Source organism: Podarcis bocagei (assembly GCF_964188305.1).
Source record: "Podarcis bocagei genome assembly, chromosome: 12".
In the NCBI taxonomy this organism is placed as follows: domain Eukaryota; kingdom Metazoa; phylum Chordata; class Lepidosauria; order Squamata; family Lacertidae; genus Podarcis; species Podarcis bocagei.
This window is the reverse complement of record NC_138137.1, coordinates 19,460,602-19,477,945: the sequence shown is the minus strand read 5'-3', so window position 1 is coordinate 19,477,945 and position 17,344 is coordinate 19,460,602. Positions and strand designations below refer to the sequence as shown.

Genomic DNA, 17,344 nt, shown 5'->3' with positions numbered 1-17,344 from the left:
TCCCCGACCTGGTTTTGGGGGGGAAATAAAGGGGGGGAAATCCTTTATTCCCCCCCAAAAAAACTAGGTGTGTCCTATGGGACGGAGAGTCCTATGGGACGAAAAATATGGTAGTTCGCAAACCGGAACAGTCACTTCTGGGTTTGTGGCGTTCGGAAGCCAAAACGTTCAAGAACTAAGTTGTTCGAAAACCAAGGTACAGCTGTATATCTCTATCTATATTGATATATCTATCTTTGAATTACTCCAGACATGATAGCAGAGGTGTTGAATTTTATTCATCAAGAAATTTAAGAAATCTGCGTAGCTTGGGCATTAAGACCTTTTGGTAACCCTAGTCATAAAGACTTCACTTTGGATCCTTACGCACATCTGGTGGCCAAGCTGTTTGGCTGCTTTGCATTAACACCCTGGGCAAAGCAGTTAGGAAGAGTGAATCTGTGTTCTCCGTGCCCTCATGTCACACTTAAACAGCATTTCACTTCGAAAATAAACCTCCCACCCGCCCAAGTGTTGTGCGAGTAGTTTATGTTAGAAAAAGGAATGCTAACTGGCCTAAGAGGCCAGAATAGAGGAATCTAAGCAACAACCTGACAGCTAAGCAGCCTTGCAGGACAGGATCCCTGGAGCTTGGGCTGCAGGACTCATGTTTCCACTGTTGTCGTAGTGTCTGGATTTGCCCTGGGTGAGAAACGGGCTTGTTGACTCTGCAGCATGGGAAAGCGCCTATCACCGATTGACTGCAGAGATGGCTTAGCCAGCCGTTCCCCGTCTCCAGCCTTCCCAAGTGTTATGAAAAGAGTTTTTAAAAAATGTTTGGCTTGGCCCCTCTGCCACACAATAAATTGTTATCTGAAACAATAGAGAACAAAGGGGGGGGGGGGAAAGTCATAAATACATATCAGGAAATGCAAAGCCCCATTTTGGTGCGTGGAGCCGCAAGGGCATTGGGTTTCATTGACTCGAGTCTCTGTGGAAAGCAGTCTGCCCCACAGGAAGGCCCTGCATTCCTGTCCTTTCCGTGAACTTGCCTGAAAGGAATACAGGAGTTATTGGGTAATCAAGGCTTGTCAGCACCTTGGTTATGCAGCATGGTTCAATCCGATAATGTGAATGGAACCAGTAATAGCGCTGATGAAAAGCACGCTGGTTTGAAAAGGGCCTTGAATGATTTTTTTGTTCATTTTCTGTTTACATGTAATGTGTTATTGATGTCATTACCTTTATAACACAGCTGCTTGTTTCATAGAAAAACTGGGAATTAGTCACTATTTTTTTAAAAAGAGAGAGGGAGAGGAAAGAGAGAGAGAGGGAATGAGAAGCGGGATGGGGCGGGGGTGGGAGAAAGAAAGAAAGAAAGAAAGAAAGAAAGAAAGAAAGAAACCCTGTTACGTGAAGAAAATTGCATTCGAATGCCGCAACTGAAACATATTGATTTTCTGGCACAGACTTTTTAGATTAAAAATGCCAATGCTAAATCCTTTCATGACCTATGGTTCATATGAAGTTCACGTGTCATTTACTATTATTCTGGAAAAAAGCAGAATCTTTAATGAAAACATGGTTGGGAGGAAAGTCTTGACTTGCTAGCATTTGCATGCCATTGTCATAATGCAGGGCTGAGGGGCTGAACGAACTGCTGCTGCTGCGTCTCAAAATACTTTGTTTTAAAATGCAGCCCATTCGTCTTTTTTTTAATTGCTTGTGTGTCTTTCTTTTATTTCCCGCTTGATCTTTAGACCTCTTAATTTTTCTCACTTCATTCAGCTCTTGTTCATTGATTGCGTTAAACAGGGAGGAACACACTGCCCCCCTTTGCTTGCACCAAGCTGGTAACTCTTGATTTTATTTTATGTATAATTTTGATCTGTGGCACAGAAGAAGATCTCACATTTGTAGAGATGCTTGGTGTCATATTAGACACTTTATCATTATTTTCGGCAACTTACATACCAGTTCGTTATTTCTTTTTAAAGCCCACTAGAATGTTTGGTGTGTACGTGTTTGAGAGCAAATGCTGTTTTTGTAAAAGCCTAGGAAAGCCAATTGGATGTTTACTATCCTCAGATGGTGTATGTGCACATAGGTCTTCAACTCTTATGAAAAGCGTTCTTTAGTCCTGAGGTATTCCAGTATGCATAAAGATCTCTGTACAAGCAAATACAGTGGTACCTTGGTTCTCAAACCCCTTGGTATTCAAACAACTTGGAACCCAAACACTGCAAACCCGGAAGTAAGTGTTCCGGTTTGCGAACTTTTTTCGGAAGCTGAACGTGCTCCGTTTTGAGTGCCACACTTTTGTTTTGAGTGTTATGCTTCCGATTTGAGTGCCACACTTCCGTTTTGAGTGTTACACTGAGGTCTGTCTGTTTTTGCTATTTATTTTGCGTTTTTGTTTTTGCGGCTCTGTTTTTGCGGCTGTGTGGAACCCAGTTCAGTTACTGATTGATTGATTGTGTGACTGCAGTACCTGGTTTATTGCTTTCATTTTATGGATCAATGGTCTCGTTAGATAGTAAAATTCATGTTAAATTGCTGTTTTAGGGGTTGTTTTTAAAAGTCTGGAATGGATTAATCTATTTTGTATTACTTTCTATGGGAAAGCGCGCCTTGGTTTTGGAATGCTTTGGTTTTGGAATGGACTTCCGGAACAGATTAAGTTTGAGAACCAAGGTACCACTGTACGCATATATTCTATCTCCTATGATTAGGGGATCCCCTGCATGTGTGCATTGGGACCCTCATCTGCACACTCATCATGGAAGTTGGTCTTCAGTTAAAGCTTTAGTGGCTAAGATCAACTGCTTGCTTCATATTATGTCTCCAGGAGTGACCTGTATCAGATTTTGCTGTGTTATCATAGTCATATGCAGTGACTCTGAAATCAGTTATCAGTTGGTTATCCAAATGTCCAGATTAGCCTAATTAACAGCGTATGTAATTGCATAGCTTCAGAACAGAGTAACACATCTGAAAACAGTAATGCTCACGTATCTGAACTTTTGCTTATGCAAATAAAACATAAATTTGCCTTCTAGCTTTGGATTACAGCTATCAGAAAATTTTTAAGTGTTTGGACCATTTTAGCTAAAAGATGGTGATATTCCTGATTTCCATGTTTCATATCTCTGGGTTTAAACTGGTTTCGGGTTTTGAACTCCTGAGAGTATTTTTATTTTGTTTAAAGAAAAGCCTTAAGTATAGGAGAATTTGTCTATTTCTAATATTTTTGCATATTTTTACCCAAAATTCTGTTCCATTTCCACATTAATCTGCATTAAAAAAAAAATCTTTAACATGAATGTACTTAAATCTATTTTTCTCTAAAAATGGGAATTTAAATGTAGGTTTTGTCCCAGAGCACGTACTTTAAAGGGACATAGTTTGATACAACTGTCTAGAACTGTTATACCAAATATTTTCATGAGCAGTCAACTAGTTTGCAAGGGGTTATTATTTTGTTGTTGTTTCAACATTCTAAACATTTTTCCTCTTTTGACAGGGGTTTTATGAATGCTTTTGCCCTCCAGTCAAATATTGGTTTCTGGTTTTTGAGCATTCTTCCAGTGCTCACATTTCTGAAGTTAAGCCTAGGAATTCTATATTGATAAGACTGCAGCCTGGAGTCGATAAAATGAATGTGATGTCAAATATGCTACATTATCTTCCCAATATAAGTGGGTAATATGCCAATAAGGAAAGATAGGATGATGAGGCAATGCCTTTTTAAACAGAGAAAGGAAAATTTCTAGCATAATCCTTTCACTTTCTTTTAAGTTGGATCAATTTTCACTTTGCTCAGATTGCTAATTGCTCTTTAAACCAAATGGATGACGTTTTGCTCAATTACCATAAAATAAATATGGAGATCTTCCAAACTGAATTTAATTTGTTATTTTACCTTCACCCTGGCCCGATGCTGAAAAGTCACTGACAATACTCCCATAGGATATAGGCCAGGGACAAGTAAAATGAGTCAGAAGGTCAAATAAATACTTGTAAATATGGATGGAGACTGTTTTCAGAAAGTCTCTGAAATATACTCAGAGTCGAGAGTGGATTTCATGCTCTTTATTCAGCTTATAGTGGTGAGGAGGAATAAAAGTCCCCTCAAAGTATCTGCTTTATATACATTATTTACACAATGGGCTGCACGTGATTGGCTGATTCGGGAATTCTTCTGTAGGCCAATCAGGTTGTGGATTCACTTCCATCTGGAGCCGGATTGGGTGGCTCCTGCAGACTAATCAGACTGCTGCATTCTGGATCCTATTGTTCTAGGACCAATCAGACTGCTGCATTTTGGATCCAATTCAACTCAGTACATAACAGTCTCTTACCCAGCTCACACGCTGTTTACTTCAACATTGTATGTCCTGTTGAAATGTAGACAGGAGAATTGATGTGGATGATACTCCTGAGTGATACTGAAAAATGATCAATGGCCTGTGTCAGCTGTTTTCGTTGTTCAGAGATCTGACTCCTCTCCACGACAGACAGACAGCATGGCATAGTAAGCAAATGTGCCATGAATATGGAAGCAGAGGGCGGGATTTAATACAGACCTCCCAAAACCTGGAACAGGCACTGGCCAATGGTTTTCAAAGTTTGAAACAGGCTTCCCTAAAGCACTGTGAGCAGTTGTTAGGACAGCCCAAGTTCCTTTCCAAGATTCCGTTCCATTCCATGGACAGGTTTTGATGCAGCTTGAATGTACTATTTGCATTATTTTAGATCAGGAGATAGGTGCAGACTATTGGTTTGCCGAGCCCAGCGTTGCTTACTCTGACTTGGCAGCAGCTATCCAGGATTTTCCCTTTCATCTGTTTCCAAAGGATTGAACCTGCTCCCCACTATGGAACCTTTATCCACTCCATTAACTATAGGCTATTGTTTTGACTGACCAAGAATCTTATTCAGGCGTTGTTCTTCTCCTTAGTGGTTGCATAAACAAGGTTGCAAATCACTTGGGGAACCTCAGCTAGCACACCAGGTTCCCTTCATTTGCCCTTCAGTGCATGGAGGGTGGCAGGGCAGGGTGATGGGGATAATAACAAGTATTATTATTATTATTATTATTATTATTATTATTATTATTATTATTATTATCATATGCCCCCTATCTGACTGGGTTGCCCCAGCCACTCTGGGCTGCTTCCAACAAATTAAAACACAGTAAGATATCAGACATTAAGAACTTCCTTATACAGGGCTGACTTCAGATGTCTTCTAAAGGTTATATAGTTACTCATCTCCTTGACATCTGATGGGAGGGCGTTCCACAGGGTGGGTGCCACTACCAAGAAGACCCTCTTGCCTGGTTCCCTGTAACCTCACCTTGCAGTGAGGGAACCTCCAGGAGGCCCTTGGAGCTGGACCTCAGTGTCCGGGCTGAACGATGGGGGTGGAAACACTCCTTCAGGTATACAGGACCAAGGCCGTTTAGGGCTCTAAAGGTGAGTACAAAGACTTTGAATTATGCTCGGAAACATACTGGGAACCAGTATAGATCCTTTAGGTCCAGTGTTATATTGTCCCAGCGGCCGCTCCCAGGATGCAGTGGAGTAGACCTAAATAGTGTATCCCTGCTCTCCCCATGCTTTTCTAATTGTGTGATGAAAAGAATGCATGAATAGATACAATGGTTAGTGAAATCTCCTGCAATTTGCCTCTTTTTAACATTATTGGCAGCCTTTTCATTTCAGTCCAGTCCATGCATATCAAAGTTTCCCATTTTTGCTTTGCCTTTCTTACCATGGGAAAGTTCAAGCAGTTTTGTTTTTTTCAATTATTTTATCCATTTCAGAAGTGTGTGTGTGTGTGTGTGTGTGTGTGTGTGAGAGAGAGAGAGAGAGAGAGAGAGAGAGACAGAGAGAGAGAGAGAGAGAGAGAGAGAGAGAGAGAAATACTGTATAGCAAATCCTTCTTAGGACACTTCTGTGAAATTGATAAATTTCAGATGTGTTGGTAGTAGAAGAGAATAAGCTAACTTCATAGGGATTAAAAATGATCTCAGTGTGGAAAGTAAGTGTAGATAAAACATTAGCAACACATCACTTGGTTGTGTTCCAATAGAAAATTTCTTCTGAAATGTTTGGGTTTAACACTAATTAGGAGTCCCTCCCCTTCTTTCCATCTAGCTGTGTTTAAGTCTAACTGTTGAGGATATTGGACACAGGAGAGATAAATATTACAAGTTTGTTTCCCTGTAAATCTCTGCTATGATTTCAAACTTTTGTACTGTATGATTTGACAAGGCAAGAGGAAGAAACTATATTCCTTTGGGAAGGAGCGTTTCTGCATTTTCAGCTAAACTAAAGCTTGCCTTTCTCACCTGGAAATGCGACTGAATTTGAATTGAGAGCAGCTGGTTCCAGGTCATGAGTCAGAGCAAACATGATCAGGAAGGACCTAGATTTGGAGAAAGTACCAACTGCTTAGAAGTTTGGATGGTGATTTGTTTATGTAGAAGAAATGGGTTCATGGTCAGAGTGCAGGGCAAGGTGTTCCACCATGCATGAGGGAATAAATTTGTCATGTGGTTCTACGGTTCACAACACAGGACAAAATACAGAAGCTCTTGTGGAGTCAAGAAGGGAGGGCGGAATTTTCACCATTTTAGCTCTCCGTTGGGCATTCTACACCCTTGTGCAAATTGATTGAAACAAACAATGTAGTTTATTGTACAAAACTCACATATACATGTACAAAACTCACATATACGTACATTAGTAATGGATATGACCTCCACTATTTTTAAGCAGCATTTGAACATGGTTTGGCATGGAGTCTACTAGTTTCGAACAGTCACTGTTGATTTTCGGATCCCTGTAACACACTTGAATCAGCGCCTGAATGAGCTTCTCCATAGTCGTACACTCTACAGCACAGAGGCGACTTTTACATTTAGCCCACAAATTCTCAATGGGATTTACATCTGGGGAATTCCCTGGCCAATCAAGTACCTGTATTTGCTGCTCTGTCATGAATTTCTTCACCACTTTAGACAGGGAGCTAGGTCCTGCTGCAATATCCCAGTAGTGTCAGGATACCTCTTTTCCAGCTCTGGAATAAACTCTCTTTCTTAGAACCTCAGTATATTGTGGTGAGCGCATCATTCCTTCTATTGGCTGCAGGCTTCTGGCACCATAATGATCAACTGACTTTTCCTGTTTGTTTTGAGTACAGGATTACAAGTCAGATAGAAAACATGCTTTGTTTCAATTAATTTGCACAAGGGTGTAGATTTAGCCTGTGGTTTTCTTATCAGTGTATGTGTGTCCGAATGTTTTTTTTAGGAAAGAAAAGGTGAAATGCGAACTAGGTACTGGTTTAAATATCCAGCAGAAATTTGGCAGGCATCCTTGCTTTTGACTTTCAGGCATCTCTTGGAAGACCTTTTTATGCTGAGGGGCTTTTGCAGCTGTTTTAATAGCCAGCCACTTTTAGGATTATTAGCATTGTTTTTAATGGTGTTTTATAGTCATACACCATTCTGATATTTTATGATACGATGGTACAGAAATACTTTTATAAACAAACAAACTCTGAAGAAGAATTTGATCAACATCAGCAGGCGAAGATTGCATTTGGTAAGTTTTTCTTGAAAACCTGGCAATGGTGTGCAGTTTTTCTTTCAAGGACATCTCCATTATAACAAGTCAGTTTCTTGCACGGTGCTCCTCCAATTAACACCCAGTTATTGTTGCTTTGTAAAAGCTTTTTATTATTAAATCATATTATAATGTATACAAAACAGAGCGAACAATTATAACAGATAAAAATTAAAAGATTTTTTAAAAAACCTATAAAACAGAAATGTAGAGTTAAAATAACAAAGTCCAAGTAAACACTCAACAATATCAGATTATTAAGTATAGTTGCAGACTTGCAAGGGTTGTAACGAAGGTTGTCTTGAAAAGGATGGTTCTGCTGTATAAAAGGTAAAGAACCCCTGGGCGGTTAAGTCCAGTCAAAGGCGACTATGGGCTCATCTTGCTTTCAGGCCAAGGGAGCCGGTGTTTGTCCACAGACAGCTTTCCGGGTCATGTGGCCAGCATGACTAAACCACTTCTGGGGCAAGGGAACATTGTGACGGAAACCAGAGCACACAGAAATGCTGTTTACCTTCCTGCCACAGCAGTACCTATTTATCTACTTGCACTGGTGTACTTTCAAATTGCTAAGTTGGCAGGAGCTGGGACAGAGCAACGGGAGCTCACTCCGTTGCAGGGATTCCAACCACCGACCTTCTGATTGGCAAGCTCAGGGGGCTCAGTGGTTTAGACCACAGCCCCACCCTCTGTATATGTCATAAAAGAATGCCAGATCATATCAAAAGTGTCTGGATGTTCTAGTTCTTCGCAGAATCTCAAAATGTGCATAATTTTATCCCTTATAACTATATTCCAGTGTGTGGAACCAAGCGTCCAGTGTTAGATTTTGGGCTGTTTTCCATTGAGTTGCAATTACTGGTTGTGCTGCTAAGATCATTTATAGGACCAATTCTTTTGACAATATATTATCAGCATCATAAAAAATATCCAGTGGCATTAATTTTGGACAAACTAGCACCCAGTTACATTCCATAGAGGTTGATAAAATTTCCTGGTGCCTGAACAGCCACGTGAAAAATCTCTCATAGCTAGGGGGGCCATTTGTCCTATTTGGTAGAGGATAGTTCTCCAGTGAATGAGGTCATCTGTTTAAAGGGCTGTCCTGGCCAATCCTGGTTTAAAAATGAAGAACCAAAAGAAGAGGGATTAAGGGCTGGGAAGTTGATAGTTAACAGTGAGCAACATGAAAGCGACTGAGAGTCTTCTTCACCACAATGGTGAGATGTATTGTATTTCTACTCAAAGTAATTCTTTTAAAATTTGCAGCTAGGCATGTAAATTGGCATCTACACATTTTTGTGAATCAGTTCTCTGTTGCCCTTTTTGGGGAGTGATGCATAAACAGCAACCCTACTTGTAGCTGCAACAGAGAACATGGCAGCGAGAGGAAATGCTATATCTTCTCTGCGGATAAGAAAACCTACCTAATTTGTATTTAAGGTCTTGAGGGAAATGATCTAATAAACTTAACCTATCAGTTGCAGTTGCTATTTGAAGACTCATCAAGAGCAAGAGGATTGATAGTAATGAAAAGTGGTACTTCCTGTGTCTCCAAAAAGGAAATGAGCAATTCTGGCAATTGCCAGTCAGCCCTAAGCCTAATATCCGTGACTTGCAAAATAATGAGACTTGTAGGGAGAGAAGAATAGGCTAATGGCCCCATAACTTATGTTCAGCGTGGCTTTGCAGCAAACAAATCACGCTAGATAAACTTGATTGTTTGGATTATCTAATTAGTGGTGAAGGACAAAATGGTGGAAATACTGCATCTGGACTGTTAAGAAACCATTTGTGATAGCGGTTCGTAAGGAGAGGAAACATAAACAAAAGAGGATGGTCTTTTAAGGGTAGGCAAGTAAGGTTTGTGCTATTTAATTTATTTGATGCTTTAAAAGTGAAAGCCCTATGATGCTGGGTGGAGATTTCTATCCATATTTCACAGATCAGTTGGTTTGTGTCCAAGATAGGACCACAATAATATAGATCTCTGACAAATTGACTGATCAGGGCTTACAAAAGCAAGTACTGTTTTCATCTGCATTCACTCAGTAGCTGGTTCCATTGTCCCGACATTTCCCTAACTGTTCATTTCTGCATTATATTTAACCATTCACATGATGTAAAGTTCTCTTCCAAGAATATAGCTCAAGTTTCGCATGCATTTATGTGTTACTTGCAGACAGAATATTTTCCTGGGAGCAAATAACATGGAAATGAGCACTAAAGTTGCCGCATATTCTGCTATTTTTCTGGGAGTGGCTTTTACATTATGTGAAAGCTCAAATATAATGTAGGATACATCTGGGGGAACTGTTTTGTGGATTCAGCCTTAGATGATAAAGAATTGCCAAAACCTTCCACTTTCATTACTAGTATTGTTCCACTAGCCAAGTAGTGATGCCCACCAATTTGTATAGCTTTAAAAGAGGATTAGAAAAATTCATGGAGGATAAAGTTGCATACCGTCCAACGTTTCTATGATGAAAATAGGGCTGTCCTATTTGATGATGATGCGGGAGGGAGTGGAAGACAGGAGTGCCTGGTGTGCTCTGGCCCATGGGGTCACGAAGAGTTGGATACAACTAAACAACAACAATTTGATGATGATGATGATACCCCACCCATCTGACTGGGTTGCCCCATCCACTCTGGATGGCTTCCAACATATATAAAAACACAATAAAACATTACATATTGAAAAACTTCCCTATACAGAGCTGCTTTCAGAGGTCTTCCAAAGGTTGTGTTACTGATCTCCTTGGCTTGGCCAATGAAAATAGGGATGTCCTAAGGAAAAGCGGGACATTCCAGGATCAAATCAGAAACCAGTGCAGCTTCTGTAAATCTGAAACTGTTCCTGGAAAATAGGAACACTTAGAAGGTCTGAAACTGCCATTGGCTCCTCACCATCTTGGCTACATTCTGCCTCCACTGTCAGAGGCATGCTGTCTCTGATTATCAGTTGCTGGGAGCTGCAGGTAGGAAGAGTGCTGTTGTACTCGAGGGTCAGCTTGCAAACTTCCTGCAGGCATCTGATTGGCCTCTGGGACTAGATGCTGTTCTCGATGGGCCTTTGGCTTGACCCTGCAGGCTCTTCTTAATAATGTCAGAACCAATATAAAATCATTGCTTAGCCCTATCTCATGTGCCACCTTGCTTCTGTTCTTAGCACAGGTGACCTAGTCTCAAAACAATTTGACGGGCAATTTTAGGTTCCCACTTAACATAAGCATTCCTGCTTGTGGCTTTCAGCGCTAAGCAAGCGTCATAGAAATGAGAATACAACAATTGCCTTTGGCTGTTCCATGCACATGGCAAGCAATTCTAGCTTTCAGTTGATGTTCTAGGCTCTCTGTCGTGTATAACTGCTTGCCTGCTGTCCCTCATATTAAATGTATCTACTCATGTGGTTGTGTTGTGTGAAGGTATGTGTTGCCTTCAAAGCTCACTGAAATGACCAACCCAGTTTCTTTAATTATACACAAGTCTACGTAACTCCGTTGTACTAAGGGAGTCATCCATGAGTTTTTGTCTTTGTGCAAGGATCCACAGTTCCAGACTTTGGCGTTGACTAAAAAAAAATCATTGGCTTAAGCCTGTTGTGTTGCTTTGTCTGATGTGACATTTATATGGTATTGTGGTTCACCAGGACACAGGCTATAATATGTAATTGGAATAAGAATCAGTTGGCACTCACTGATGACTTATTTCTGCATTGGTGGTATACCAGGCTCACACAGAGTGGCATAAAGTATGTGTTTTTTATGGGCACACTTTACATTTATCACAAAGTTTGCTGTTGACTACAAGATCTTCCTTTTACAAATATCATGTACACCGCAAACTGAATCAAGACCCTGGTGTGGTGGTTAAGGATACTGTAATTTGTAGTCCTTGCTGTGGTCTCAGTTCTGTTCATGGCAGGGTGTGACTACTATTTGCATAAGAGGAAAGCTCTTCTGGGCTTTTCAGCAATACAAATTGAGGGGCAGACTCCCTTTCCAGATCAAAACTATTGCAAGGAGCAAAGGGTTAACTCCTCTGTCCGCCACGTATCAGGGTCCCGATTTGGGGCCACCACCAAACTGGTTACTGGTGGAAAAAGAAATCCCGTACTTAAAGGCAAATCGTGAGATGAACTTAATGTGTTATTTTGGCCCCATGGAGCACTTTGGGAATGATATTTTGAAACACCAAGAGATAAGAGGAAATTATGTTCTTCCTTTCTGTCTGTTCCCTTCACTCATCAGCTTCCTGTTTTCTGAATGCAGAGGTACTGGATCATGGCCAAAAGGTGCAATCCGGCTCCATTAAAGCCAGCTGGGACTTTGCCACCAAGCACATGGATTTTAAAAAATGGTTAAAAATAAAAGGTAAGCTGCTAGGAAGAGCAAATGTGCAGCTTGAAGAAACTAGAGCTTCTGTAAGATAACCAGTGTATATACAAAGCAGAAGGAAATAGTAAATCCAGAGCAGAAGCGGTATTTGGTGGTTGTGCTTCAAAGATGTTTTTAATCACAGTTTCCTTTTTATTTATTTCCTATTTTATTTCATTTATGTCTACATACATTAAATAGCTCTTGCAAAATCTAAGTGAATAATTTAGATATATTTTAAGCAAATTTCCTAGGAATTGCACTGCTTCTCTGCTGCTTGTTTATTGGATTCAGATTATAACACATTTTGAATTTCATTTTAAAATTCACCACTGTCCATTCTGCCAGTGCAATTTTAGGTTAACTATATTTTATCTGCAGTTGCTATATTTGGTTCTCGAGTTATTATTGCAGTTCCTTGGGGTATATTTAAATCCACCTTATTGTAATAGATTATGGAATAGAGTGTCTAATATGTCTAATGTAGAATAAATGACTATAATGATTTATGATGCAGCACTTCACTTTTATTGAACATAAGGATCATTGTACTAAAATGGATGGTGTATTGCTGCTTTAGCATAAAATACTGAATAACATATTCAAGAAAATGAATGGATTGGCCAGTTCATAATACTCTGCCCCTTCAGCTGAGAGGTCTTTAATAAGCAAGAGTGTCATTACACTTGAAAATGTATGTGTCGGTGATTCATAATCTAGAACAATGACAGTGATCGGCTGAAGCACATATTAAAGTCTGGGCTTAAAAGGAAATGCACTGTGCTTTGATCTCTGCGCAATGGCTGCTTTTGTTCCGCTTTACAATTTTGCGTCAGTAGCTGTAGCAGGAATAAGTATGTTGGAATTTGGAAATATATACGTATCTTTAGATTGTCTCTTGGTGATAAGGCTTTTGAAGATGGAGAGCATTTTTCTTTCTGCTAACACTTTGCATATGATGATACTGAAGTGCGTTCTCCTTACAGACTTTCATTACCCCTGTACATGCACCTTTGATGGAAATGTATTTGCACCTCATTTTTAAATCCCTGGAAGCTCTGTCAGTGCACATTCTTGCTCCTGTTCATTTCCAGGCTTAGCTTCTGGAGATTGTTGAGAGGTGCAGAGTAAAAAAAATTTTTTGTTGGTCTTTTTGTTTACAAATGGATTCTTTGTTTACTTATTTAAAAGGCTGGCATTTTGCATTACAGTGGTACCTCGGGTTAAGTACTTAATTCGTTCCGGAGGTCCATACTTAACCTGAAACTGTTCTTAACCTGAAGCACCACTTTAGCTAATGGGGCCTCCTGCTGCTGCCACGCCACCGGAGCACAATTTCTGTTCTTATCCTGAAGCAAAGTTCTTAACCTGAAGCACTATTTCTGGGTTAGTGGAGTCTGTAACCTGAAGCGTATGTAACCTGAAGCATTTGTAATCCGAGGTACCACTGTATATCCCACTTGGGGGCTCTCAAAGTGGCTTACGAAAGTTGGAATGCACCATGCAGTGTTAAATTTACGTGTAAGCTAAGCAAGCTACAGCTTTGGGGGCCTCTCTTGGGGGCCCCCAAAAAATTTAAAGGGGAAAAAACGTTTAAAACACACACACATTATTTCAACACATTTTATCACAAATTTTACTTACTTTTAAGTTTTACTCTAAAATACACATTTTTAAGCATGCATTTTTGTTTGAAATACACATCGTGGTGCATTTCCGTGCCAAGAATTGTACAGTGGACGCTCCTGCACGGATCACGTTCGAAATCCTCAGCGCTGTGTCTGCGGATGCGCGGGTCAAGATTCAGTGCTTCTGCGCATGTGCAAAGTGTGATTTAGTGCTTCTGCGCATGCGTGAGCACCGAAACCCGGAAGTAACTCGTTCCGGTACTTCCAGGTTTGGCGTAGTGCACAACCCAAAAACACGCAACCTGAAGTGTCTGTAACCCAAGGTATGACTGTATTATGGAATTCAGAGAAGTGTGGAAACTGAGGATCAGTTGTGTCTTTAGAGCCATGTCAAGTCATTTCGCTTAAATGCCGACTGAATGCCTTGAGCATCCCTGCCTGCCAGTCAGAGTAGACAATGTTGAGTGGGATGGACCAAGGCAGCTTGGCATGTTCCATATAAGGCTATAGCAGGAAGGAAAGCTAATTGCTTTGTCCTGTAAAGTCTGATTTAGGAAAGCTGCAATTATGAGAAAAAGGAAGGTCGTGTACATACCATTTGTCTTTCCAGTCATGGATTTCATTAGGTCCAGCAGTCCAGACCTATTAATACGTTATATATATAATCTAGGCAAACTAATGCCATTACTATCCTTCAATGACAGAGATCCTCTGCTTTTTCTCAACTGGGTTGCTTTGATCACACACAAGAGGGCCTTAAAAACTTTCTGCTCCAGCCATGATACTAAGTTTGTTGGATGCCTGGGGCATAGTTTTATTCTTTTCCCAACAAATTACCTCTCTGGATGGCAGCGTAGCATTGCAGCACCTGTTGCCGGATTTCTTTTGTTTGCTTTTCGACTTCAGCACCTCATCTCTTTTTCTGCCCGTCATCTGTTCGCTTACTCTTTTGATTGTCAACCAATCTCAGCAAAACAAATTAGATTATCTTAATGACTGCAGTTTGGCTGTATCTGATTAGGTTTCAATGTCAGCCGAATTTAATCCTGGTGAATTTAATTTTGATGTTTGATTAGCCTCATCCTGAAGCTCATCCTTGTTTTGAAAACATGTAATGTGCTTTAAGAGTCGAGCTGTTTCAGAGATAGTTTCCTGCATTACTTCTGATCCTCTGGCATACTGGAGATGTTTGTGTCCACCCCTCCTTTTTTTCTTCTTCTTTCCTAGTCTTATCACTTCTCCAGTCATTGTAGACATAGTGCACCAACATTAAGGCCTTTTAAATTTAGGGCACAGTGAAACACATACTTAATCTCTTGCTCTTAAATAAACAGGACTTGATTCTGCTTTATTTTGGACCACGTCTTTTTATATTCACATTTTGTTGATTGCATTTAGTAAATTTGAAAAGTTTGGTGTGCATATTTCTCTCTGACAGTATTTAATAGAGGGAACCTCTGGCTTAGGGACCTATCAATTTGGCAAAAGTTGTGCCTTCTTTGTGGCCTTTTTGGTGCAAAAAAAGGTCATTTTTATTCAACCAGGCTTTTAAAATCCATGATCTTGAAACCGTTTCATGTTTTTAGTTACATTTGGGTTTAGATCACTCTGTTGGAAATTTTTAATGCTGCAGCTGTTTTTTATGATATTTTAAATATTGTATTTTTTAATCTGTGAGCCAACCAGGAAATTACATTATTGGGGGACAATTTATAAATGCTCTAGCCTAGATAAATAAAATATGAGGTGGCTACAGATGACTGTTTAACCAATGGTTGTTTCAGTGCTCATGAAACTACACAAAGAAGCTGGCCATCTGTTGTGACTGTCCACGCAATGAGAAATATTTTACCACCCTTCTGCCTCCCTGCATTGCTGATTTGTTGCAAGGGCATGGTATATTTTTTTCTCAATATATGGCTGGATGTCACAGAGAACTGGCTTCCCGTGTGGTTACATGCATGTTGTCTTTAACAAGCATAGGTTACGTGGTAATCCTCAGCCATCTACCATCTCCTTCAAATCTGTGCCAAGGCCACAAGCCAAATCTTAGGGGCATTTTGTGTGACATCCATAACACGGTCTAAAAATTGCCCCAGTCATGAAATTATCCAGACGAATTTGCATAGAAATTACTGTATTGAAAGCAAGTGATAGATTTTAAAAAACCCAAAGCAAGCAAAGAAACAAACAGAAGTTGCAGTCATGTGTAATGCCCACACTTTACTGTGTTTCAGTTATTCCATAATCCAACGTCTGTCATTTCCCCCAATTATCTTCATTTAACAGTTTCTGTAATGGAGCATTCTAGCAGACAGTTGAGAAGACCAGCACTTCTAAAAGCATGTTTAGCTTTGTGGGTAATGTTGTTGTGAAAATGGCGTTTCCTTTTAATTATACATTTTGCCATCTGAATTGGCTCATTGGGACCATGTTTGTACACTGAAGAAGTTTTAATAATAATATTGTTACAGTGGTTTTCATGCTTGGTCACAATATTTGGTTTCATTTACCCTTTCTTTGTATTTAACTTTGGAGTGTTTGTAGATAACTTGATTTCTGTCCTGGCCTACTGATGCAAGGAGGCTTCCATTCCTGGAGCTCCTGGTCTCCCAGCAGTGCATTCTTTAACTGAATCCCACCTAACATCCCTTAGACTGCCTGTTTGAGATGATCTGTGGACTCAAATCCTGAAATCTGAGCTCGTGGCTTTGTAGTTATGCACCATACCCTGGGACTTACCGTATTTTTCGCCCTATAGGACGCACTTTTCCCACTCCAGAAATGAAGGGGAAATGTGTGTGCGTCCTATGGGGCGAATGCAGGCTTTCGCTGAAGCCTGGAGAGCAAGAGGGGTCAATACTTGAGCCCTATTCAGGTACAGTGGTACCTTGGTTCTCAAACGCCTTGGTACTCAAACAACTTGGAACCCAAACACTTCAAATCCAGAAGTAAGTGTTCCGGTTTGCGAACTTCTTTCAGAAGCTGAACGTGCTTCGTTTTGAATGTTACGCTTCCAGTTTGAGTGCCACATTTCCATTTTGAGTATTACGCTGAGGTCTGTCTGTTTTTGCTCTTTATTTTGTGGTTTTGTGGCTCTTTTTTGTTTTTGTGACTGTGTGGAACTCAGTTCAGCTACTGATTGATTGATTGATTGATAGTGAGTGTGACTGCAGTACATTGTTTTTTGCTTTCATTTTATGGATCAATGGTCTCGTTAGATAGTAAAATTCATGTTAAATTGCTGTTTTAGGGGTTGTTTTTAAAAGTATGGAACGGATTAATTCATTTTGCATTACTTTCTATGGGAAAATGTACCTTGGTTTTGGAATGCTTTGGTTTTGGAACGGACTTCCAGAACGGATTAAGTTTGAGAACCAAGATATCACTGTATTCAAAAGAATCCCTTTTAGCTTAAACTGGTGAGGGGGCACCCATGTGCTGGGCATACCCACCAAACCACAACCTTTCCATATTAACCAGAGAGATGGGAAGGATTCCCAGTGTTGCACCACAGAAGAATCCAACACAGTAGTTGAGCCAGCAGAAACTTGTTGTGCAACAGAATGCACAATCTATTGTGCAACCAAGTTGCCAGCACCCTGCTTTTGCATTCTCTTGCACAACAATGTTTCCCTGGCATGAAACATTTTGCCAGTGGTACAAGTATACTGTTAAGTGACTTTAATTTAGCGCTTCGTTGGCTACGAGACAAAGTGCGTTA

General features: G+C 40.3%; 1 protein-coding gene across 5 annotated transcripts in view; it reads left to right on the top strand.

Annotated features, from left to right (window-relative positions):
- Window positions 1–17,344, top strand: part of RARB (retinoic acid receptor beta) — a 338,077-nt gene that overhangs the window by 190,518 nt on the left and 130,215 nt on the right. For 4 of the 5 annotated variants that reach the window (XM_081164729.1, XM_081164730.1, XM_081164728.1 and 1 more), the window contains one exon: window positions 11,867–11,989. The exons of the other annotated variant lie outside the window; for it this stretch is intronic. In XM_081164729.1, the coding sequence (XP_081020855.1) occupies window positions 11,867–11,989 (123 nt within the window). The remainder of the gene's footprint in view (window positions 1–11,866; window positions 11,990–17,344) is intronic. 5 annotated transcript variants of the gene reach the window in all.